At 34.3% G+C, this 25313-nt stretch overlaps 1 protein-coding gene across 1 annotated transcript in view; it reads right to left on the bottom strand.

Moving 5' to 3' along the window:
- The window catches only part of LOC142342975 (E3 ubiquitin-protein ligase rnf213-alpha-like), a 235819-nt gene that overhangs the window by 3220 nt on the left and 207286 nt on the right, over positions 1 to 25313 (bottom strand). Inside the window, exons 8-10 of the mRNA XM_075394657.1 lie at positions 22329 to 22527; positions 12058 to 12135; positions 11457 to 11631 (exon numbers count right to left, since the gene is read on the bottom strand). Of these exons, the coding sequence (XP_075250772.1) occupies positions 11457 to 11631; positions 12058 to 12135; positions 22329 to 22527 (452 nt within the window). The remainder of the gene's footprint in view (positions 1 to 11456; positions 11632 to 12057; positions 12136 to 22328; positions 22528 to 25313) is intronic.

Raw genomic sequence — 25313 nt, 5'->3', positions numbered from 1 at the left:
GATTCCCTGATTATCTAAAAGTTCCCAGACGTTGTTTTTAACTAACTAATTACACTTTGTTTGCATTGCTTCAAACCAGTTTCTGTCTTTTATTGCTTCTTCTGCTAATTTAGGTATCACATTGTCAATTATTAATTCACTTAAGAATGCTACTGGATTCCGATCTGCTACCTGTTCTAACCGCGTCCTGCACCTAATGAGTTATCGTTGAAAACTTTCTGTTCGTTGAAAATTACGTTTCTAGACTTTCTAATTTTAAGTAAGCCTTTTTCATCCTTTATTCCTATAAGATATGTTTTGCTGTTAATTGATGATTCTAAAAAAAATTTTTTTGTGAAGTCCGATCAATTTGCCCTCGGAAAGATTTCTCAATATAAACGTAAGCATTAAAACCAAAACACTTTCATGATTCTAATTTTTGGTTTTTGTCCATACTTTGCTTCGAATGTTGTTCTTTTGAATCCCAAATGGTAACAAAAAACTTTTCATTTCACTTGACATGCTTATTTCATAAAGCCCTTGTGTCTCATCAAGTTCTGATTGCTCAATTAAGCATTTCGCCATTAGAAATGTTGTTCCCCAAATAGGTTCAATTTTACCTTTTTCTTCTGTTGCATAAGTTGTTGAAAACTCTAGCCTTACGCTCTGCTTTATACATAATTGCTTGACCTCATTCGAATTGAATTTGTCCGCACCATTGCACGCCAACGTTCCTGGCTTCCCCATATCTGCAAAGAATTGTCCAACTTTTTCTACAGCATCATATCATATCTTTACGAAATAAAGTTTCTGGTACCAACTAAAATTGTCTATGAAGCTTATTGCATATTGGTGGCCGTCTACAGCTCCTGGACTAATACGCCCTGATATATCACTATGGACAATGTTTTTATACAACCTTGGCTCTTGCCCCAGAATCTTTTGGAACCAGAATTTTCCTTGACTTATCATTTTAAAGGTCTCACCATTCTCTGCGCCATTATCAATTATGCTATGTTCTATGGCACGATCTTTTAATTTCAAAATTTCTTCAATACTATTATGTCCCAGACGTTTGCGTCAAAAATTAGCCGGTCTCCACTGGCTAAATTACAGTTTTCTGAGCCTGTTGAATCCACTTTTTTCAAAAGAAAATATTGTCAAGTTCATCAAACGGGAAAATTATTCCGTTTCCAGTTCTTATTTCTAAGACCCTAACAAATTAAACCTCATTATCAGCCGTTCTAAGTTTCAATACTGAGACTCTTTTTGAATTATCAGGTAACAGTAGTGCATATGACAATCTTACTGTTCGCTCACTACTTTTTGAGTCCACAGTTTTTTTCTCAATAATTGTCCCCTTTCCTTCAATTGAATTGTTGCTACATTTTGCGTTAGTTGTTGTTCCTGTAAATTCTTTGTGAATTTCAATAATTATGCTTTCTTCCTTAACCACTTGACTTGTTGCTCCGGAGTCTAAGATTATTTCACAGTCAGAATTATTACCTATGGCTTGAAAAAATGAGAAGTACTCTTTGCACTCATCTTTTGGTTCCTCAACTAAGCTCTGAGACCCCGATTGATTTTTGTGACTAAATTTTCTGCTCTGGCTGACAAATTTTTTCTTTGGTTTCTGCTTCCTACATAATTATGAGATGTGACCCTGCTCACCACATGTGAAAAACTATTGGTTCCCACCTGTTTGTTTTTTCAGTGGACAATCATGTGTCTAATTATTTGACAATTAAAGCATTTTCGTTCTTTATAGAAGAAAGTACTCTCACTTTTGTTTCGAGCAATATCATTATCAAATTTGATAAGGTCGCGCTTAATTTCTCTAAACCTTTTCTTCTTTTCACTAAATTTTATTAGTGTGGTGAAGCTCTCGTATTCTTTAGGCAGTCCTTTCAAAGTTGTTGAAATAAACATTTTCTCGCTAACACCTTCGATAGCCAATGTCAAAACGTAATTCATGTGGTCTGTTCTTGTTAAGTAGTCTACTAAGTTTTCATTTGAGTTCTTCTTATGGTTAGTTAATTCTGATATGAGTTTATGTAGTTGCGGCTTCTCAAAACTCTTTAACCTTTTGCAAAGTACATCCCAATCTTTAGTACCATAACTTTTATGTGGACTGCGAAACAGAACTGATTTTTTATCAAATGATTGAACAAGTTCGTAACATAGAACTCTTCTCCTCTTTTCTAGTTCTCCCCCTCCTTTTTTACAGCTTCTGTTCGTTGTTCCTCTGATGCGCCATTCCTAAGATTGGGCATATGAACTTCAAAATTGGCATCACCAGTTCAGACTTTCCCTAATTTCAATCAGCGCATACGAGCTTCAAATTGTTCCGCAAAATATACGAAATCATCCTCACGCCCTGTAGAAGTCATTCTTTCTGACTTTGAGCTAAACCCTGAATTTACTTTCTAGCTTTCTGGTTGTTTAATTTTATCTATAGTTTTGTTTTCACTAACTATAACCATAAACAAAAGTACTTTTTTATTCAAGACTATGTACCCTGTGTTACCATGGTTTACTCGAAAGCAAGTAATGTTCTAGTTAAGAAGTCGCATTTGTGATATAGGTCGAGCTGGAAGTTTATGGGAGTTAGAGAAAAACTTCTGGTCGTTTTATAGCGTATATATAAATGTGTTACCCGATAATGGCCTCATTTTGAAGCGACGAATCAGTGCGTCCTTGTGTTAGCCAAAAATGCTTTGGACACAATGATAATGTAACAAAATAGCACGATAAGCACAGTGAGGACAGCTGAAAGAGCGTAAAAAAACAGTTGTTTAAACTGAGCTGTTCTCATCAATTCTAATTAATCCGGAGAAGTCCTCAAACAAAACCACACACAGCTACACAACCTCCGTCTCCTCAAACTAAGTCAACCAGTCAGCTACAGAAGCTCCCTCTCCACAAACAGAGTCCTCTATTTGGCTACACAATCTTCTCTACACAAACAGAGTCCCCAATCAGCTAGAGATGCTCCCTCTCCATAAACGGAGTCCTCTAATCAGATATATAATCTCCTTATCCACACAATCAGAGTCTCCAATCAGCTACACAAGCTCGTTTTCCACAAACAGTGTCCTCTAATTGGCTACACAACCTCCACCACACAAACAGATTCTCCAATTAGTTATAAAAGCTCGTTTTTATCAAATAGGAGCCCTCCAATCAGCTACAGAATATCATTCTCCAACGTGGTTAGAGCACACTAGATAGAGCTTCAGTCCCACTCGCTTTCCTTCTGACGCTTGACCACGGCTTGACTACGAGCCTTGTCTCTCTTTGTCATCTCGTCTGCTTTTCAATTGACTTCAGCAATCCTCAAATGCAGCGCAGAGACAAAGCGGCATAGTGTCGTTTTTAGGGTGAGCTGATTACTTTTTTAGAAAAGCTCTGGGCCCATAATCTATCGGTTAGTTAGAACGCAGAGACAACTCTCGTAATCAAATAGTTCAATTCAAATTGCTGATTGACAACAATGGCAATAGACACAAATCCTGATCAAATTCTATACCCAGTTATTACGGCCCTTTTACTTTTCATACAATCATTTTAGATTTACAACTTCTATCACTTTCGTTTACAAGCTTTTTATGACAGGAATCGATCGAAAGTCAGAATCAACTGTGATCAATTCACATGCTAAAGCGCAATAGTTATCGAAAACATCAGTATAAATGAAATTAGACATTATTAAAATTGGATAATGGGATTGGTTCATCAGTGATGTGGTGTTGAAAAGGAAAATGGAGACCAAATTTCGAGTGAGTGCAAATCATGATTTTGCCGCTGCCCTGTCATTTTTGCTTCAGACATATTTAAGCCACGTAAAAAGTCAAAATCTAATGATGTTAACAGTACATCCCACTATTTTGTTTCATTAATCATTAATGAAAGTAATTTCGTGTTGCATATTATTGACAACTGTTTGTTTTTGCACAGTAGACCCTTAATTTAGATGATTAAAAATGATCAGTTTCAAGAAATTGGACTATGAAACAGTGTAATTGTATTTCATTTCTAGGAGGGTAAAATTTCTCTAAAATTGTAGTGTAATTTCTTGAAAACTTTAGAGTACTTCTAAGAGTGTATTTTCTTTCAAATTACACTCTTCCAATTTTTCCCTACTAAAAATTCGACTAAAGAGTGGAATCATAATTATTTTTTTAGAGTGTAAAAAGAGTGGAGTAAAGAGTGTAAGGGTGGAGTAAAAAGTGTAAAGAGTGTAAAAAAAGTGTAATTTCCTCAAAATTACATTCTTTCACGCTTTTCCCCGCTATTTGAGAGTGGAAATTGCTTTACACCCTTAGTCTCGTGTATTAACGGTAGAATACGGGTAGACACCTCGGCCCATGTCCAAGTTGTCTTATAGGTGCCGCAGACAGAACGATCACCTTTTACACGCCCGAAAGGACTAGCTTGTCCACTAGACCACAGACAAAAATTAAAAAAAAAAACAGAAAAAAACAAGAAGAATAGAACGCCAAAAAAGTAACTAGGAAAGACGAACTTCCGAGTAAGAAAAACTTGAAGGTGGACTCAGCGACGAGAAAAACAGTCCGCAACAAGGCGGTCAATCAGATAACTGAAAAAAAAGGAGACAGATCTGGAAAATACAAATTGAGATGGTTGCATTACTGCTACAGTAATCAACATAAAATGTGCTTTTGAAGTGCTTCGGAGAAAATTTATCAGTATTGGAGCTAGCAAAAATTGACTTATGGAATTAATATCGGATCACCATGTTATAATTATTTTTTTTTACATTTTGTAAAAAAGAAAAACAATCGAATCGTTCTCAATTGGAAGAGAAACTATTGAAAAACTACGGTTCGTTCTCAGATGCCTCTGTAGGGAAAATAAAAAATTGTAGACCTCATCCTTCTTCTAGTGGGAGGTAAGGAGAGGTATATATGGATTGCCAACGCTTAATTATTAAAGATATATAAAGCGGCAGTTTTGGATACTATGAAGCTCGGACAGCCGTAACTATTTTTTAAAATTTGTTTAAAACCATCATTATTTGAATATTTGAAATAGTTTACAAGCTACAGTTAACAAATTTGTAGATAGTTACAAAAGAAAACTGCCTGGAGTGATATCTAACGAGTTGTAGACTCAACTAGTAGAGGCCCAGAGAAAGAATCGAACAGCACCAAAAACAGAAAAGGTTAGGCGACTCAAAAGAACAGTTTGATTAATTTTTGGTTTTTATTAAATATAGGTTAACGAATACCTTAAAAAAATTTCTGTTTTAAGCGTCGGGCATTTTGTTTTTGTTTTTCGGAAAAAGTTTTTTCTCTTGTACGAAATTATTTGCTTTACGTATTTGGTTTTTCAGGGCGTTTTTCAGCAGTGTTTAATCTTTAGCAGTGTTTGTTCTTTATAACATTTGAGCAGTGTTTATTCTTTAGCAGTGTTCCCCTTATTTAGCCGCTAGTCGGACGACGTTCCTTCTGTTGCTCAAAATTCAAATGATCAATGTTTGATCTGCCCCTCACTTGCCTAAACTTTTTGTTGAGAAGCTCAGCAAAGTACAATTCGTAGATGGTTAGGATGTTGTTTTTATCCATGATATCGGAAACGCTGTCAAACTTCCATTTGAAAAAAATGCTCTTATGATCCTTTTCTGCATTTCTACAATTCCATCTAATAAAATTTTGTTTGTCTTTCCGTAAATCAAAAATGCATATTGAATTACTGACTTTGCATAAGCATTATAAAAAATCAAAAGTTTTCCCTTAAAAAAACGTGTCGATTCTTGTACATTATCCCACAGAACTTGAACAACTTGTGTTGAAACTTATCGATATGACCTCCAATTGTCAACGAGCTATCAACAATTAGACCAAGTTTTTTAGATAAGACTTTAGAGGATTTGACGTTTTTTGGTATTCTCCCGAACTTCAAATGGCAGCACTTTTCAGGATTCACAGTCAAATGATTGTCTATAAACCAATTTGATAATAATCGAATATCATCATCAAAACGCCATAACTAATTATCATTCTAGTTGATATGTTTCGTTGATTTTTTTCAACGTATTAGAATCGGTTAGTAAAATAGTTTTTCAATAATTCGAGAAATTTTCCTCGAAAACCGTAACATTCAAGTTTGCAGATAAGTTTATCATGGCTTATAGTATCAAATGCTTTTTTAAATCAACAAAAAGTACTGAACAAGGTAGTTTCAATCTATTGTTGTTCTCATAAATTCAACGAAATCAATAAGTGCATTGATGCATGATTTATTTGTCTGAAATCCATTTGGAGATTTGGATAGTAATTTTTGTTTGAAAATTCTTTTATGTATCAGTTTTTCAAAAATTTTAGAAAATGTGCTCAAAAGACTAATTGGTCGATAATTATTTGCATCAGATTTACTTTCGGTTTGTATAAAGCAATTATTTTTGCGATTTTCAAGGAATCGGTAGAATAACTCACTTTCAAACAATCATTGAAGATTTTAGCTAAGGGCTCGCAAACAAATATAAGTATGACGATTTTATTACTTATTCCATCATGACCAGTGGAGTTTTTGTTTTTAAAGCTCTTGATTGTTTTTTTTTAATTCTTTTATACTGCTATAAAGAAAAAAATTTTATCATTGAAAATAATGTCAGGGCTTTAACTCAAAAAGTCATCAAATTTTTCAGCAAGATTTTTTTCCTACATTTGAAAAAATCTAATTTAATGTTTCTCCCTCGATTGGCAAATTTTTTATTCATATTACAGAATGATTGGAACGCTTTGAACAGTCTACTACAGTCTTTTTTAACAAATCTATCAAAGAACTTTCTTTTTTCATTACGAAAGAGATCAGTTACGTTATTGCTTGTTTTAACATTTTTTTGTTTTCAGGTGTTTCATTATGAAGCCTTTTGTTAAAAAACTCAGTTTGTTTTGCTCTGGTTTTTTTTAATTTTATGGTTGAACCAAGATTTTTTACTGCGTTGCCTCTCGAAAGGAGCAAACCTGTTCAACTGCTTTTATATTGACTTTATTATCAAGGATAGTTTTGCTTAAATGAAATTCTCAATTGATAACTGATCTAAATCTTGTTTAAACGCAAAAAGGATTATAAGGATTGCAGTATCATTCGGTAAGTTTTTTCTGAGTTGATCTTCGCTAGCTATAAAGGTTATTTGAAAATCTATTTGGACAACCAGTCCAAAATGATCAGTAAGAGATGTTTTTATTGTATATGTGTTTTGGTATGCTTGGCTAATTACATGATCTATACAAGTCTCTGATAAGATACGCGTTGGTAGTGAATTGTTAATTGTATATCCAAAACCATGAAGTAGAGAAATGTATTGATAAGTAATGCTGTTTGATTTCAAGACGTGAATGTTGTAGTCCCCGCAGAAAAAAGTGGGCACATTGATCCTCGACACATAATCTAAAAGATATTCAAATTCGTCCAGAAAACAGGTTGCACTATTTGCAGGTGGTCTGAAAACTTTTATTAATCGAGTTTTAAAGTTTTTGTTAGAAATCGTTGTCCCTATTATCTCAAACGAATTTGTATCCCTGTCGAAATTTAGGTTTTCAACTTGAATTTGATCACTCAAAAAAAATCAAAAGACTTCAGTTTCATATTTTATCAGAAATTTTGGGTCAAGCCCATATAATAACGTGTAATAGTTGAACAGAAAATTGGTTCAATTATAAAGCAATTTAAATTACCAGTGCGAAATTTATCAAGAAACTGAAAGAATTGATAGACGATACTATCTCATTTTTATCCTTGTCACGTATACGCTTCGAAAAGCAATTGGTTCATTAATTCAAGGGCACAGCGTCATATATGCGTTGCCGAGGATGCCACACAACAAGAATGTGCTTAGCGTTATGATTAAGTTAACCAATTTTATATGCTTCTTTCAGCAACAGTAACAAGAAAAACACATCGATTTTTGTAGTGGATACCTTGGCTTGTCTAGTTCATATTATCCAGAAAAAAGTAAAAAAATTTTCTAGCAAACAATGATTAGACAAGCCCGTGTAAGTCAAAGGCAAAACAAAATCAAAATTTTCTCAATTTTTAAAGCAATACAATAACAATTTATATTTGATATAAAGCATGCGTTGAGTACAAAAACTAAAACCTCTGATTGCGCCATCTGCGCTGAAAAATATAGAATGATCTTTTTCTTATATTATTATCTCTTTTTCAGAAAATTTTTGGGCAACCGAAAAAACAGTGCCCTCTTGCATTTAAAGTGTATGTCACATAAAGCTTGCATTTAAAGTGTATGTCACATTTAGCTTCCTGTAAGAGAAAACAAAAATAATTACAAATTAAATTGTTTTGGCAATCAAAAAATCAGTTGCCTATAGTTGATAGAGAGCTTGATCTGAAATAAGAACTCTTAACAGAATAATGGGCGCTTCGGATAAACAAAGCAGAAAATCAAAAAATCTTCTAGAAAGACGAGCGAATCTTTTTCTTAAATTATATTTTTTTGGCTTTCATTAACTTATGGAAAATTTTTCTTATGTGAATGGTTAAAAATTTTTCTTTTGTGAATGGTATCTCTCTCAGTTTGTGTTTACAGTGAATAACGTTCTCTTCTTCGAGTAATTTTTTAAATTGATCAAGAAAATGGAAGAAGTGCTTTAAGAACTCAATACTCCCAGCCTGCAATATATCAAATAACCGGAATTCTTTCTCTTCTAATGTAAAAGATTAAACTATTACCACGTTTTCTTGCATTCAAGTTTTAGGTAACAAATAGATTCAAAAGCAGGCATTGATCCTGAAAATGGGCGGGTAAACTTTTAGACGAGTTTAGACGTTTGAGAAGGAGTAGAATTGAACAACTTTTCGGCCCGATATTTTGACTACTCTAATAAATATTTCAGAAATTTTTATATAATTTAGTTGGTATCAGCTAGAGCTTAACGGCTATTTACATGAAATAAACAGAGATTCCCTTTTGGCCGACCCATTTTCATACGCTGATCAGACAACTGGCGCTAAGATTGGGTTTCGATTTCATTTTGAGGTAGTATACTTTTTTGATTTACTAGTTTACTTTTATGATAGCCAAATTGATAGACTGTAGTTTTTGACTTTTTGTTTCTTTTTTTGTTCTTAGAACATTATTTAAACACTTAGCGTAGAAGAAACTTTTCTCAAGGAAATGATAGAAAACTTCTCTTGATCGAATCTTTTTAAAGTTTTACCAAACATACCCAAGAGTTCTCAAACACTGTTTTCGAGTGTTTATTGATTTCGAGGAGAAAAAGAAAAGTTTTGTCTTCTAAGCATATCCAGCAGATTGCTGGAATAGTTGCGAAATAGACTTGCGTGTCGTATAATACAGCTAGAAATAGATATAGATATAAGTTGAAAAAGCTACCGACGCCTCTCAACTCCGCAGAAGCCTTTAAATTGTGAACTTTAATCAGACATATGAGTTCTTTCGAATTTACACTAGTTCAAATAAAACTTTTTAAGGCGTAAAAGTGAATTTACTGATTGAGTCAATTCACGTTTGATCAAAGTCTAATCACGCCAAAAATCTAAAAATCTGTGCCAGATTGAGTGAGAAATGACATCATGCACGCAAATGCCGTTTGTGAGAACAAGTCATTCAAAAAATTTCAAATTTTCAGCTTTGCGGTGTGAAAAAAGGTAAAACGAAAAAAGAGCGTCAGCCGACGAAACGAAAACCATAGCCGGAAGAGTTCTGGAAAAGAAATGAAGCACACAATTGACCAACCTCACTGACCTATTGCACATCCTAATTAATTTCAAAAATTTAAACGATAAAAAAATATAATTGAAATCTGAATGACAGAACAACTGACAACAACTGATATAACATTTACCAAAAATGTTGCGACTCCGCAAAAATTTTGACAAAAACTACAAAAACATTAAAATAAAAGTAGTGTGCAGCAAACATAGCAATTCACATACAAACAAGCAAAATGTGACCATAAAGATAAAACCAAGGAAGCGAAAAAAAACAACGAAGACAAAAAACTGGAAAATATTCTCTGCAAAATTATCCACAAAATATTAAAATGCGACTTCTCCATCAGCTGGCTAACCAGTCGGCCATCCGATGCTTGTCAGAGAAGAACAACTAAAATATGCAAAGAACCAAAAACATGAAAAACATACAAAATTTTTATAACTTTTTCCCGGAAAAGTGCCTTGTATTCCTATTAAACAAATTGAGCAAGAAAAATTACATCAAGAATCATAAAACTAGAAATAGACAGAAAACTCAAGAGGGCTGACAAAAATAGATAAAGAAAATTTGTTCAAATGCTCTGAACTTTTTTCCACAAAAACAGCTAAAAAATTAACTAATTTGAAGGACAAGAAAAATTTCGGAACAAATAATTTTAGCCACACAACTCCCTAAAGGCAATAATCAAAATGATCAAGTTATTAAAATTGCCTTAAAAAAGGCAAAATGGTTAAGTTAGCTCAAAATTGCTTCTCAAAGATGTAGTATTTGCTTCAGATCGTCAAAAACCATTCGGTCAGCTTTGACTAGAAAAATTGGAGCTAAAACTAAAAAGTTAATTTAAAAAACGGCAGATGATCAAAAAATTCTCTTTTGGCAAATTTTTTATTGAAACATTTTGAAAAGTTTTTTCGAACATAGTTCGTAACACTTAGCGAATAACTTTGAGCAAAAAAATTACATGAAAAGAAAAGCACTCTCTCTTCAATTCGTTCAGCCGTTTGAGCTAAGCCTTTAGTTTTCAAGTGCTGTGTTGACACATTCTGTTTTTAATGCACGCAAAAAAAGTTATCGATCAAAAGAAAAAGTGCTCCATCAATACTCCTCTTCGAGTCGTAAAAATTGCGAACACCGCAATATATCTTTACTCAGCTTGCAGCGCCGCAGTTATAAAAAAATTGAACTGTTTCCACAAGCTGGAGAAGTTTTTTTGAAGAATGTTTGCTTGTTCATAATTTCGAATTTAGAAGCTTTACCCTGATTTTTTCAGGATCTTTGACTTTTAGCTTTTAGAAGAGGCTGTACCCTGAATTTTAGCTTTTAGAAGCGGCTTTACCCTGAATTTTAGCTTTTAGAAGAAGCTTTACCCTGAATTTTTCAGGATCTTTAACTTTTATCATTTAGAAGAGGCTTTACCCTGACTTTTAACTGTCAGTACGTAAGAAGTACACAATAATACATCTTTTGCTCCAAAACTTGTTCCTTATTTTCTCCCAGATAAAATAGGACTATTGAAAACTTTTTAAAAGTCACTTATGATTTTTGCTCTGGATGCATCAGTTTTCATGTCCGTTTTTCAAAGATCTGATTTCCGAGAATTGGAACTTTAGGTATGCTTGAGTACCAAACATGCTGGAACATTCCGTGGTACTCACTTTCTCACAAGCTTTCCTGTTTAACTTTTGAAACACCTGCTTACTTAAAAGGTTCTACTCTTCATAATAATCATAATTCTGAATGTTGCGTGAGTCACCTTTTTCAGCCACTATATGAATCTTTGCGAGGAATGACTGGGTTGTTTCAGTTGGAGCCACGTCTGTAGAGCTAAAATACTTCATCATCAATGTCAATTGGCGCAGAATTCGACTCACGGCAGGCAAATCAGTGAACTGTTCCTGAATGTCATTCACTTCTCGGGCTGACAGTTTCTAAAAAGAAGAACAGGTTAAGTTTGCAATACCAACTCAAATGAAAAAGCTCGTTTCTTGTTTAAAGAGAATATTGCTGAAAGCAGTTCTGTTAAAAATGAAATGTAAGAAAAGCCGTATAAATATATTTTGTTAATTTTATCTTGAATCATGTGCCATGGATGAATATGCCTAAAAATGTTCTTATTCTTCGTTTCTTACACAAGCCATGTGCAAGAGATGCAGAATTAAAACAATTTAAGCATAACCATTAATTGCATACAATTCAAGGTAGATTTAACGAAACATACATTTAATACTGCTTTTTTCTAAATTTTCCTTTCCAAATAATAATGTTCAGGCAATATGTTTTTCAATCAGCTGCTTCAATTGACCAGCTCGAGTGTAAATGATTCTTAAACAAACAAATAAAGTTTTCGTTCTTACCTGTGTGAAATAGCAGTTTTCGCAATTTTCCAATCCGATTTTCAAATTATCGGAGATGAGACGCCGAGGTTTCAGTGCCTGAAATTAGAACACAATTGTAGAACAAAATTGCGTAATTAAGTTTTCTTAAAGACCTAAAAATAAAACTACCCGGGTAGATCTTTAACAGGATGCAAGGATAATATAAGAAATGGGCTGAATTGCAGTAAAAATATAAACCAACTAGCGTCGAATGAAGTTTTCTCGAAGGCGGGGCAATTTACTGTAGAGGGATGGTAGCTCAGGAATGTTATGGGTTTGACAAAATTCCTACACAACAAGGGTTCGAACCCAGGTCTTCCAGGACGAGAATTCTACATCTTTAGCACATAACTACAATGTCGTTACTTTTTTTACTCATAATTTTTTTTATTAAAGCAAAAAATTTGTTTCGGAAAGAGAGCAATTTAAATGACTCAAAATTGCAGAATTGAAATGTATAAAATACATTTTCACAGCGTTTGAGAAAACTCTCAATAAAAATTTTTGTATCGACAAAAGCGCATTTCGGTTGAGAGGGCTACAGAGTTGACGAGTAGACATATTGATGCGACCAATGCTGTCAAGATTATGTTGAATGGGATACTATCTATGGCAATGAACAGTAATTTACAGCTTTATCGAAAACCTGAATTGTGAAAATAAATTATTTCTAAATGAAAAAAAAATCTCGGGAGAAAATAGACAGAATACTTTTGCAAAATCAAACCGGAAACTAATCGTTTTATTTTAAAAATTTAAGTTGATACCATAAGAGAAAGCCTAAGCAAAAGAACTCAAAAATTACGCCATATCAACAAGAAAAACAAAGATGTTGAAACTTGTAAAATAATGAGAAAAATAATATACAGCTATTTAACTACCGGTATTGCTCTATGATTGTAAAATAGAAATCTAGTACTTGAATTATTTAGACCAAGCAGAAATTCAAAATTTTTAGTTCCCGCCTTGGGATGTGTGCGGATATTAGCGGAAAATTTTGTAAAAAAGCATGCCAAAAATATGTAAGGATTACGCTGAAAGTTCTGACAGTGTAATTTTAGGTGCTGAAAAATTTTCAACACATTTCTTGCAAAATTTCATCACTTTTTTTAACACACCTCTTACGTAATTTCAGCAGCTCCAAAAATGCAGAATTCAGCATTTTCAGAACAATCCTTACGCAAATTCAACACATTTTTTACAAAATTTTATCGGATTTTTCAACAAATTTCTTAAATAGAATCAACAAATAACTCTTACATAATTTCAGCAACTCAGAATAAGAGCGAATGTTAGCGCTTTCAGCACATTCCATACATAATTTCACCACATCTATAAAACTTCAGAATAATTTTCAACACATTCCATAAAAAATTCCTCACTTCAGAAACTCAGCACAATTCTTAAATAAATTCATCTCTACAGAATAAAAGAAAATGTCAGTGCTTGCAGTGCATTAATTACCCATTTTTTCGCTTTTAAAAACCATGAGGATTATTGTTTTCTAAACTCAACAATGAGTGTTTTATAAGTTTTTCTATGTTATTTTTATTGTCCTGTTACCTAATCTCCTTATTAGCAGGGGTCATTGTCCTCCTACCTAGACAAAACTGAATATATTTTTAGTCTCGAGATTTTGTCAAATTACACGGAACACTTATACAATGCAACTGAACGTTATATTAGTAAGAAATTAAATCAACAAAAGTTTTTTGAATTTTGTTTTCATTTGCTTGAGTTGGTTAAAAAAATTGTTTGTTTGCACAATAGATAGCATTTCTTTTATTGCGCTCAAAAGAGAGTAATAAAAGTTGAAGTTCATATGTTAAAACAGCAAGGATATTGTTGTTTTTTAAGAGAGATAAAATAATCTGATTTACAGCGCTTAATTTGTGAAGTATCTAATCTTGGAAAGTTACGCTCAAGTAGTGAGATAGGTATATGTTATTGATTCATATTGCACATGAATATTAGCGGCCCGAGGATCTTAGTGCTCTGACACTAGGGCGCTTGCGCCCGAGTGCTGGGCACAAGGCCCGAGGGGGGCTAAGATTCATCTGCTAACTTATTTAGAGAATCAAAGGGTACGAAAGGGGTTAAACTTTAATTAAAATTAAAACAAAGAGTACAGTTAAAAGTACAGCTGATAGGAAATGTCAAAAATATTAATGGGTTTGGCCTCACCACCAAAAATTATGTTTCCTTACTGAGAGTGGGCCGGTAAGTTAAGGCCGCAAAACTTAGCATTCCACTTTTGCACTTGCTAATTGCTAATTGCGCGTGCCTCCAAGTTTTAGCGACCAAAAAATCCGTACCCTGCGTTCTCTAACTTGTGTTGTGCTCGAAACCGGAGACAGTGAGCTGGTTTACAGTGCTTAATTAGTGAAGCATCTAATCTTATCAACACAGCGTTGAAAGCGTTGACAATATGCAAGATAAGTGGTGAAATATAAGTAAAAAATGCGCTGACAAATGCTGAAAAAAAAGCATTTTTACCGAGTAAATTTTACAAAATTATCAGCAGATAAATATGTAGGGATAATAGCTGATAAACATGTGGGATTTATCAACGGAAAAAAAATTTCAGTGCATGTCAGCGCATTTCTTACATAAGTTTCTTTAAAAAGTTCGACCCGGGTGTTCAGTCTCTTGCATCAGAAGACGGGAGCCCAATAACTGAAATGTGGTGATCAGTACTTGATAAGATTGGCGATTGGATCTTTGGACGGCCTTAGGATTTTACAGACTTTCCCATCAAGCAATTCCGATCAAGCAAGACAAGTTGACCATAATTATAATGCTCAACAAAAATAAAGTCTTGATAAACACTTATTATTGATGTCCCATAGTCATTTTTCATGCAAAATAATAAAAAAATAGATATGTTTTCTCAATGTAATAGCATCAACTGAATCCTCTATAACAAAATTGGAAGGAGGACATGGTTTAGCGAATCGTCAATGGGTTATTCGGAACGTCAAGTTACCAATTAGCTGTGACTTAATATATTACAAAAACCGCCGTTATCAACATCTTTTTGTCATTTTTTCAGCATGATTGCTATTATATTTAAAATGCTTTTATGCGACTTTCAATGATGATGACCAAAAAACAAAAATTTTACAAAAAAATATACTGAAGCATTGTTATATTTTCAGTGTTCGATTGGAACTTCTGCAAAACCGATATGACAACGAACAAAGATACTGGGAGCACATAATAATAGAATTGTCTCATATCGAGCAGTATCTACTGGAAACACACAGATTGAAGTAAAACTCCTTGACATAATGGAAGAGAACAGATCTTTTCTTCGGAAATTGGGACAAACAACTGAGCACCAGAACCCTTTTTGTCCTAATTTTTTACAGATATCAAGGAAGTCAGAAACTCTGAAGCCTTGATAATTTTCTTGGCAAAATGTGTTCAAGCCCAGGAGTCAGCAGCACGAAGCCACAGTCCGTCAAAGACCGAAATGACATCACATATTCAAAAAAATTGACCACAGCGACACCTCTACACCAATCTGAACACCACAATCAGCAAAGTAAAAATTTTGACGAGACAACCTGACTGTTCAAATTTAAAAAATTCAAATGTTTATTTGTTAAAAAACGGGCCCAGTCGACAAACAAAAAAAGAACTTTTGTTCCTAATGACAACAATTAGGCCAAAGTTGAGAAAAAAATGAGGTTGTTCATTCCCCGTTGCATGGCGAAAAGGATAATCAAAGCCGCTCTCAAACTACAAGTTTGCGTGGGAACAATCGCAATGACAGTGCACAGAATAAGGTTAAATACGGAGCTTCATTCTGTATTGCAGAAACAATGACTGTTGATTGACAGATTGCAGCTGCCCTCACTCATGAAGACAACACACTGTAAACCCTCTTTGCGAAGAGCAGTTTCTCCAGCTGTTTTCAGGGGAAAAATTTGCATATCTTGTAAGTAAAGCTCCATTACTAGATCTTCAGCAAAAGCCAACAATCCTGTTTTTGGACTCCGAACAAAAGAAGTCTCAGCTGGTCGCGGATATGTTTAAATTCCTCATCAATTATAAAAACAAATCACAAGTTGTTCTTGGACGACCAATTTTGATGAAAATAACCAAATATTTGCCCCAGCACCAAATCAACACAGGTAAGGGTTCAATTGGGAGACCGTTAAAGAACTATAAATAAAATTTCATCATTGGTGATAGATACTCCGAAGACTTATAGCTTGGGAACAACCGACTGAAGCCCTGAAAGTTTCACATTGATTATCGACTCGCGGTATTTATTTGGATAGTAAATGGACGTGAAAGCCTGCAAACTTCAGTTTCTTCAATTTTGCAATTCCTCTTAGTCTTTTTTTTATCTTTCGAATTCAGTATGCAGCGTTTCCCAGAAAAAGAAGAAGTTTATGTAACTAAAAACATAAATGCTGAGAGCAAAAGATGCAAAAAGGGGTTTTTGTCAACTACGTGAAGAAGTCCCTAAGAAAAATTAGTACGTAATACTAACTTTAACAGAGGTAGGTAGAAAATAATTTGATTCAGAACATCCAGAACAAAAACTTAGAGAGATGCACATTGTTCCGCTATTTGGCTGTTCCACCGGCATCTTCAGACCTGGCACCCTACTGTTTACAAATGCTTGAACAACAGCCTGCGCAGCAAATTTTTTTCAACGTTGTTTTGACAATTCCGTTCAAATAAAAATGTTGACAAGGAGCAGAGTTGCCATTTTTGATGGTTTGTGCGTACCTTGATTGGAGCTGTAGGCAGCATTTCTTGTAGCAAAAACGATGAAAGCGGTAGTATCAGCTCATAGCGATCAGCATTTACCACCACCAGAAGTGTACGCTTCGACAGTTTCAACGGCAAGGCTTGCATGGCTGCATTTACATTCCAACAAAAAAGAAGACGCTTGCTCGTTGCCGACCAAGTTCCAAAAATACAGAACATCATTCGTCAGCCAACCCAAAAAATGTGCCAGAGAAAAAGATTCATGCAGGAAGCGCATTGAGACGAACCGCGGTCATAATTTTAGCTCTACAAAGCTTTTGTTGTATTGGACCTGAAGGGCTGCAAAAATGTATATCAAGGGCCCACAGTTTAATTTATTGATGAACATCAACCGCCATTGATAGATGAAATGTGCTAAAAAAGACAGCAGCTGTTACTCAAGAGAATAACTCAATAGATGAGCTTTGCAAAAGTTATTCCTAAGCTACAAAACAAAAATGAAGAAATCTTTGCTCAGATAACTATTTCAAGTTTTATGTTACGTCCGAAAGTTCTTTCAGCAGGCTGAACAAGAAATTCAGAAGCTTATAGCCATCAGAACTCAACTACTATACTCTGACGCTCAGGGTAAAAATCAGAGAAATAACCCATCAAAACAAGCTGAAAGATGGTGAAGAAAACGCAAGCAGCATCTAAACTTCATTCTTTTCATAAACACCTCAATTACATAATGTATGAGTGACAAAATGCCTTGGACCGCTTGACTCAACACCTGTTTGGCAAAATTGACTACCATCGCTAGTCAGTTTCTACATCCACAAAAGTAAGAACACGCAACATAAATTCAAGCAATGACGATTGCCATAAATTAGACATAACTGACCAAGATGAAGCAGAGGATTGTTGCAAGACAAAAAATCTTTCAAAAAGCGAAGTAGCAAACTCTTGTATAGTTCCTGACGCTGAAATTTTTATGCTTGAGGTAGGTGAAGTTGATCAAATGATGTATGTGCTAAAAAATGATGTATGTGCAAATGATGTATGTGAATAAGCAAACAGGTTACGACTCATTGGAGCGAATAGTAGGTACAAGAAAAAAAAATTCATTCAGAAATGTCACAAATCACAGAAAAAAGCCGGAAATTGGCGAAGATTTCGAACTTTCTTCTTTCTATGACCCGGAGTTTAAAATTGTTTGCATGGGTGGACAAATATTAATCTTGCTTTAAATCAAAGACAAGAACTTTCGTATCAGGAAGTTTCCGAAAACGTGAACCATCACAGTACATTTTAACAACGAAACCAACACCAGGAAGCTAATTGCATCACCTAAAATAACATTGTTCTATGTTCGACAAACATTTTAGTTAGACGGAGAACTATCAGTTGAACAAAAACTACATACAACTGCACACCCTGTAATCAACACGGCAGCAGATTTCTTCAGCCGCAAAAGAGAGATCTAAGACCAGAACGTGTTGGAACATCTTTTGTATTCAACGCAATTGATTTGAACTATTGGCAATCCTTGGCAGCAGCGGAAAATTGTAGAAACCCTGCATTGCTTTTTATTTCTCTTAGGCACTAAGTCCGTGCTCATGGTATCTGCAAAAGCATTGTCTAAAAAAGATTCTGTGAAGGCCGCAAACTGATTAGCCGATCAACGTGTTGTCCAAAATAATTTACAGCAATAACTTTCCTTGGACATTGAGGAGCAATCGAGTTTCGGAAATTGATGAAAAATAGTAAGTTCAAAAAATTGTTCAAAGTGTTCACAGGTCAACTGACTGACCGTTCCCGCGCGGACATTTCAATTCGAAAGACTCTGGAAAACCGGAAGTGAATCGAAAAAGAAGCACTTTCGTAGGATTGTGGGAACAATAAAGATGTTGCACGAGATTGTCTCACTTATTGACGATAGCAATGACTTGTTATCACTCACGCCGATTCATCTTCTCGTTGGACGCCCATTAAGATAATTTCCGTCTCAAGAGGACAAAAGGCACTAAACGGGAAAATAATAAGAATCAACAGCATTGTGAGAAAGTTTTGAAAAAAGAAATCCGTTTCCTGTCACTGGCAAAGACAACAATATTATTTTATGGAATAATAAAATATTTGTAGTTGTCGGAATAAGAACTCACGTAGGACTATACACACGACCATTAAGCCGACTTGTCCTGCTTGAAAGGGAAAAACATGATCATCAGTTACTCGAAAGGAAAACAACTGAATACTCAATTAAGAAGCATGAACGAGAAACAGCATCAACAGCGTAACCAGTTTTGACACAGTAAGACCTTGACTTCAAAGACAGAAATAGTACTGATAGCAGCGTGCAATCAACACTCAATTCGTTTATTTGAGCAATCAACATAATCAACTTATTCAATTCTATGCTTAATCTTTCACCACTATAACACCAACGGAATGGGTCATCATGACGATGATGATGACAATGACGATCACGACGACGACACTGCAGACGGCACAGCCAGTTTTCAAAATTAAGATTTTAAAAACTTATTCAAAACACATTCTGATGAACATCTGGTGTAAGAACGTGTTCAAGCAGGCCGGGATATAGTGCAGTAATCAACCCTTTGACCTCTATACTTTAGGGAGCTTTACAACTTCAATTCAGGATGACCTCTTCAGCAAATGCAACAACAAATTACAATGTGTTTTCGAGTAGGAAATCACATCATTATCTGCATTTGTCATAAACATTTGTTCCGTTTTGAGCTTGAGATCTGCTGATGCATAATGCAATTGAATTGATATCTCGATCCTCAACAGTAGCTAAGTGAAGTGAGGAAAAGAAAAAAGTTATGTTTCCTTTAAAGATATAATATGTTTCTGATTATCAATAGCAATTCAGCTGGAAACCATGGTACGATTCAAAGATTTTGACAAGTTTAAAAAATTCCCTACAAGTGTACGCATTTTGCGGCATCATAAAAAGGAAACGCAACCACCTAATCGAAGATTATGACACCAATGGCGTTTACAAAGAACCATTGAAACCAATGAGGGAAACGAAGTCCAGTGACAGAAATCCAAAAAATAAGAAACAATCTGAAGCGCTTTCACTGTGGACGTCATATTCATCTCCAATTTGTCGATTGAACTTGTAGTACCTTTGTAGCAATGAAAAAATCCAGTGCAAACGAGTCACAAAAAGAGGCATTTTCTTTCACAAGCGATTCATCAAATAGGAACCGCATCACTTCCATACAACTATTTTATTCCTCATCCATCCGCCTCAGACTTCTAATCTCATTCGCATAGAACAATACTGCTTACAGCCAACACATCCCGAGCACAAACAATCGCAAACGTTTTTTTATAAAAACTTTGAGGGGAAAAAGAATTATCTGCGTATCGTAAAATCGAAAATTAATCTTGCAATGCAGTCAAAAACATTGCTAATGAGCTCAAAATCTATTTTTCCAATTGTATATTGCAATTGTGAATCCGTTTCACGCGGTGATTTGCTCGTTTTACTATTTCGATTTAACTTAATTCACCACTCGCCTTTTCATTAATTTCAAAATGGGAGAACAAATCTTGAAAGGAAAAATACTGATAACTTTAAAAGCAACTCAAGAATGTTTCAAAAGAATTGATTTCAAACAAGCTAAAAAACTATTTTAAAATGTATGATCAACAATAAAAGCCAGGTATCTCAATAGACCAGATAATTTATTGGATAATTCGCAAAGAGATAACCTAGCTTGTATCATGCATTCAGGAATATAAAATCCATTCAGGACAGAAGCAAGAAGTCAGAAACAAGGCGCACTTTCTTGGCGCATAGTTTGTTTGAAAACCAAAATTTACCAGAGTAAAATCTTTTTTAATTGGAAAAGATATAGTTCGACTTAACATTGAAAATTTAGCAGCAAAGTAACGCAATTGAAAAAATCAGCCGGCCGAAAATCGCTATGATTGAGCAGTGCATGAGTGGTCAGTACAGACTCCCAAATCGGGCAGAATTGACCGATTTTTGCGATTGGATTTTACCCGCAATCTTAATACTGTGGAAAAGCCGTAATGTGGAAAACACGTTGTCTAAATTGGCTATGATTGAAATATTCTGAGGGCATTAATTCAGTCCACAGACGCATTTTGGTGAATACACTGACGGATTAGTGGGAGTGTTTTTCAAAGGCAAATGTAAGTGGATTTGACGATGAGTAATTAGGTTGCGCGAGTTGCGCAAATCAGATTTATTCACTTTTAATATATAAACTGATCTCCATTAAGATAGAGTGGGAATTTGTGCCTTTAATCATCGGTGAAACATAATCGAACTAGAAAATAATATTGGAATTAGAGAATGAAAAATTGCTTCTTCATGCTTTGTCAAATCCACTGACAAAATTCTGTCAGTGCAGGCCGTTTTGTATTCTCAATATTGCGCTCTATTGACAACACTGACGTATTAGTATGAGTGTAGCTCAAGTTTACGTTAGTTAAATCGACAGGTCTAAGTAGGGAGGAGATTTTGCACTATAGGGAAGAATTTAGGCTGAATTATGGAGTCTGTTTTGACCATTATTGAGCTCGTATTTAACAAAATTTGTGAAAACCCTTGATTTGACAATCTAAAATTGAGAACATTAGTCAAAACCTTTGAAATAATTTTCAAAACAAATTTGTGATTTTCATTATTTTTTTGATGCTGATATAATCTCCTTCTGAACCTGTATTGAAATTTGATTGTTTTTTAATTTTAAAAATTTTAAAAGATTTCTTCCAACATATCTTTTTGCAGAGCTGATAAGGAACTGAGTCCCTAAGGGAGAGTTTGTCCCAATTGTTAGTAACATTCTAAACCATTCTGTGTGGGAAAAAAAGAAATACTCCGAACTCTGCTTACGTTAAAATTTTGTCAATTTCTAGCCAAGAGTTGAGGGCGGATATTTGTAAGGTGTTTTCGCCATGATTTTATTTCAAAAAAGTGAATTATATTGACTGCGCTTTTTTGGTAATTTTATCTAAAAGCCTCATTAAAGTAAAAGTCAAGTTTGGCGAATATTACTTCCAAAAAAATGGTTTTCGTATTCGCAATTTGGCCCGTTTTCGAGACCTACCATTTGGTAGCGCTCTGCGGTTCTGTGCACAGTAATCACCCAGAAGCATTTAGGAATAATATTTTTCAGTGAAAATGGACAATTCGATCGCCGTTGTTAACGTGTTGCCAATGGGGATATTTGTTGAATCTTTCTGCTCTACAATAAAAAAGATCTCAGAGAGGACAATCCATTTTTTTAATTGCTAATCCCTGCCCAGGCAAACAAGTGTCAGAATAGTGAGCAGCTTAAATGGGAGCGGACCTCATTTAGGAAAACAAGATTAGAACTTCTCCCAAGATTAGAAGATTTAAAAACTTTTTACCTTTCTTACTCAACTGTACCAAGAAATAAATTATTATATTCATCAATATTATTGTTTTTATAAGAAGAAGGACAGCTGTAATAAGTTTATTATAATAATTATAAGAATAGCATGCTTACTTGTTCGTCGATTAGTGGTTTAAATCGTAAGAACTCATGGGCCAGGGAAAGCTCAATCATTGAGAGCCCATTTTGATCGTCTCTCAAATCTACTGGGGTGCTGTTGACCAGGGCTATCAAGTACTTCAGTTTTTCTTCAAACTCAACTATCGTCACAACATGCTCTGGGTTCACGTGGCATGTGCTGCTAATTTTAGCCCTGAAAAATTGCCAATTTTAGCTATTTTTAGAGGCAAATATTACCAGATGTTGTTATCCCAAATTAGATGCAAACAAATAAGTCACGTGGCATGTGCTGCTAATTTTAGCCCTGAAAAGTTGCCAATTTTAGCTATTTTTAATGGCAAATATTCGCAGATGTTGTTATCCCAATTAGATGCAAACAAATAAGTCCAGCGGAAAATGCTGTGTCTCATATACTTTTACCTGGTAAAAAAATGTTTATCAGATACAATAATAACTTTTGAATTGAAATGTTTTCATATTGAATTCGTGTAATATAATGGCTCTTCCTTTATGTGTTTAAAATGTCATTTGAATACGATGCCCGTAAAAACTGATGACAATAACGGCAGTTTAAATAGTTGAGCACATAGTTCAAATTCACTAAGAAACGTAACAATCATAAATTACATAAAACGGTAGTTAGCCGTTTATAAATAATTTACAACCACGAGTCAGCGTAACAATTCCGAAGGTGCATTTTAGTTGTTCAACTGTGTTGATTGAAAATATGCCCTAAACGTAATGAAAAAATCTGCAACACGTGGAGTAAAATAGCAAAAATTCAATTTTGATTTTAAAAAAAAAATTGTTCTAAAGGACCACTATGAGATTATATAAGCACAGTGCCTGGTTAAAATATTTACACATTTATGCGTTTCTTTTTTTAATTGCATTTAGCTCATATTCGGCTAAGTATAATTAGTGCTTTTCGTTTTCAGCAAATTTTACAGCTCAACATAGGTATCAATTCCATGTGATCAATGGCAAAAAAAAATCATTCTGACGCGCAAAACTTTGAAGAAGTTTGCTCTTTCGGTTTGGGCTCCATGAAATTTAGTTACGAACCTCAATGCAAGTTAAACACATAACAGCAAAATGTTTGATCTAAATTAGGAGTGCTGTTTTTGTTTGTTTTACTTCTAATAGTTTTCATCACTATCCTTTTGTGTAAAAACACATTTTTTGTTTATTTTTCTTTTTGACCATTTTGGTTTATTGGCTGCTTATTTGTTGCTAAAATTGATTTTTTGACTTTCTATTGATTCTTTGATATTTCCTAATGCGGAAAAAGGAATGAAACAAAATCATTATTGGCAACAAGATGGTGTTTTTCTTCATAAAAATTTGTTTAGAATGCCATTATTTTCAAAGTTACGAGGACAAAATTAGTGCGTCCATATCTTAGGTTAGCGGATACAAAGCAAAACCCGGAGGTAGGCTGACCAATTGTTTCAAAGTTTATAATATTTTAATGCTTTCAGTTATTAGTAAAAAAATGCAATGCCCTTTGAGAGGAAAGACAACAAAACCTGAGTATTATTGAGCAAAATTATGCGTTTTTTCAAAGGAAACCCTAGATAATCAAAACGGCAAATAGTTAGAATTGATTGATAATCAAGTATAAAAAAAGCCCAAAATTTTGCTTTTGTTCCTACGTTAAATTATTCCTTTAATTACAGTTAATTGTTCCGACCCACTTTAGTGGGGGAGGAACCATATACTCAACTGGGTATTTTTTTGTTCAGACAATTTTGGCCGATCGATAAAATCACCATAGAGAGTTGTGAGTGATATCTTTAGAAAGCACCTCCAGCGTAGAATATGAAACAAAAAAGATTTTTTCAATTTTGGTTTTTTTAGTGAGTTATCGAGGCTTAACGTTTTGTGAAAATTAGACAAAATTCAGCTGTTTTTTTCACAGTTTCGGTAATTTTGACCAAAGTTTCGTCATTTTTTGCTAGAATATGTTAAAGTTGTTATCTCTAGTATTATTGATTTCATCTCTAACGATAGAGGACGGTTATTGAACTGTTCGATGCGAGTTTTTTTGGCTGGAATTAATGCTAAATTTGTCAAAATTCAGACATTTTTCCAAATTTTTTGTAAAATTTGAGACCAAAATTTGCTTTTTTTAGCCAACTTGCTTTATATTTTCTCAAAATAGACGCTTTAAAACTGCGGCCAATTTCTTCTTAATCTCAAAAACGAGCTAGTTGTACTGCCGCTGGCTTTAGGTGTCTTCTTAAGTTATAGTTCTGCCAGTTTTAGCAAATTTAAACTCATTAACTATACAAAATGCATTTTTAATTTTTGGCAAAGTGCAAAATTTTGTATTAAAAGTGATCTATTTTGGAACCATATGAACAATTGAGAGTTTTGTTAGAGGTGCATCAATATCTGGCTGGATCTTGCTCTCAACATGGATCTTTACGATAAAAAAAGTTTTAAGATTTTTTTGGGACGCGACCTTTTTCTTCAGAATTTTTTCACTATGTAAAGGTTTTTATGCAATATTCAAGCAAGAGTTTCAAATCAGAGCTCAAGTAATGACAGGTATTTTTTACAGTAAAGGAGGCCAAACGAGATCATATGGTTTCAGAGGTTAGCTCACGGCGTTCATAACTATGACAGATTGCTTTCGTCGAAATTTTCTCGACTTCTTGAATTTTGCTTTCATCTGCTATTTTTGTAGCCCAATGATTAAGTGTGCCCAATCAAAGATCCAGTTAGTTTTTCAGGAAGTATAATGAACCTAGACAACTCTTTCAGTTGTTATCTTATTTCTGTTATGACTTTGAATATATTTGTTTTAAGAAAATATGGGTGATTTTTTAAAAATTGCCATTGTTTCATCTTATTTGTCTCAATTTCGAGCCCAATCTCAGTAGAAACAGTTGGAAACCAATTTCCTGTGATTTATAACTTAAGGTTGGTTACCTCTTAATGTTCAACTAATGGTTTCTTTGTTTTGATACTACG

Source organism: Convolutriloba macropyga, chromosome 7, assembly GCF_964194025.1.
Source record: "Convolutriloba macropyga chromosome 7, txConMacr16.3, whole genome shotgun sequence".
NCBI lineage: Eukaryota > Metazoa > Xenacoelomorpha > Acoela > Convolutidae > Convolutriloba > Convolutriloba macropyga.
Note: the sequence above shows the minus strand (reverse complement) of the source record. Positions and strands in the feature narration are given on the sequence as shown.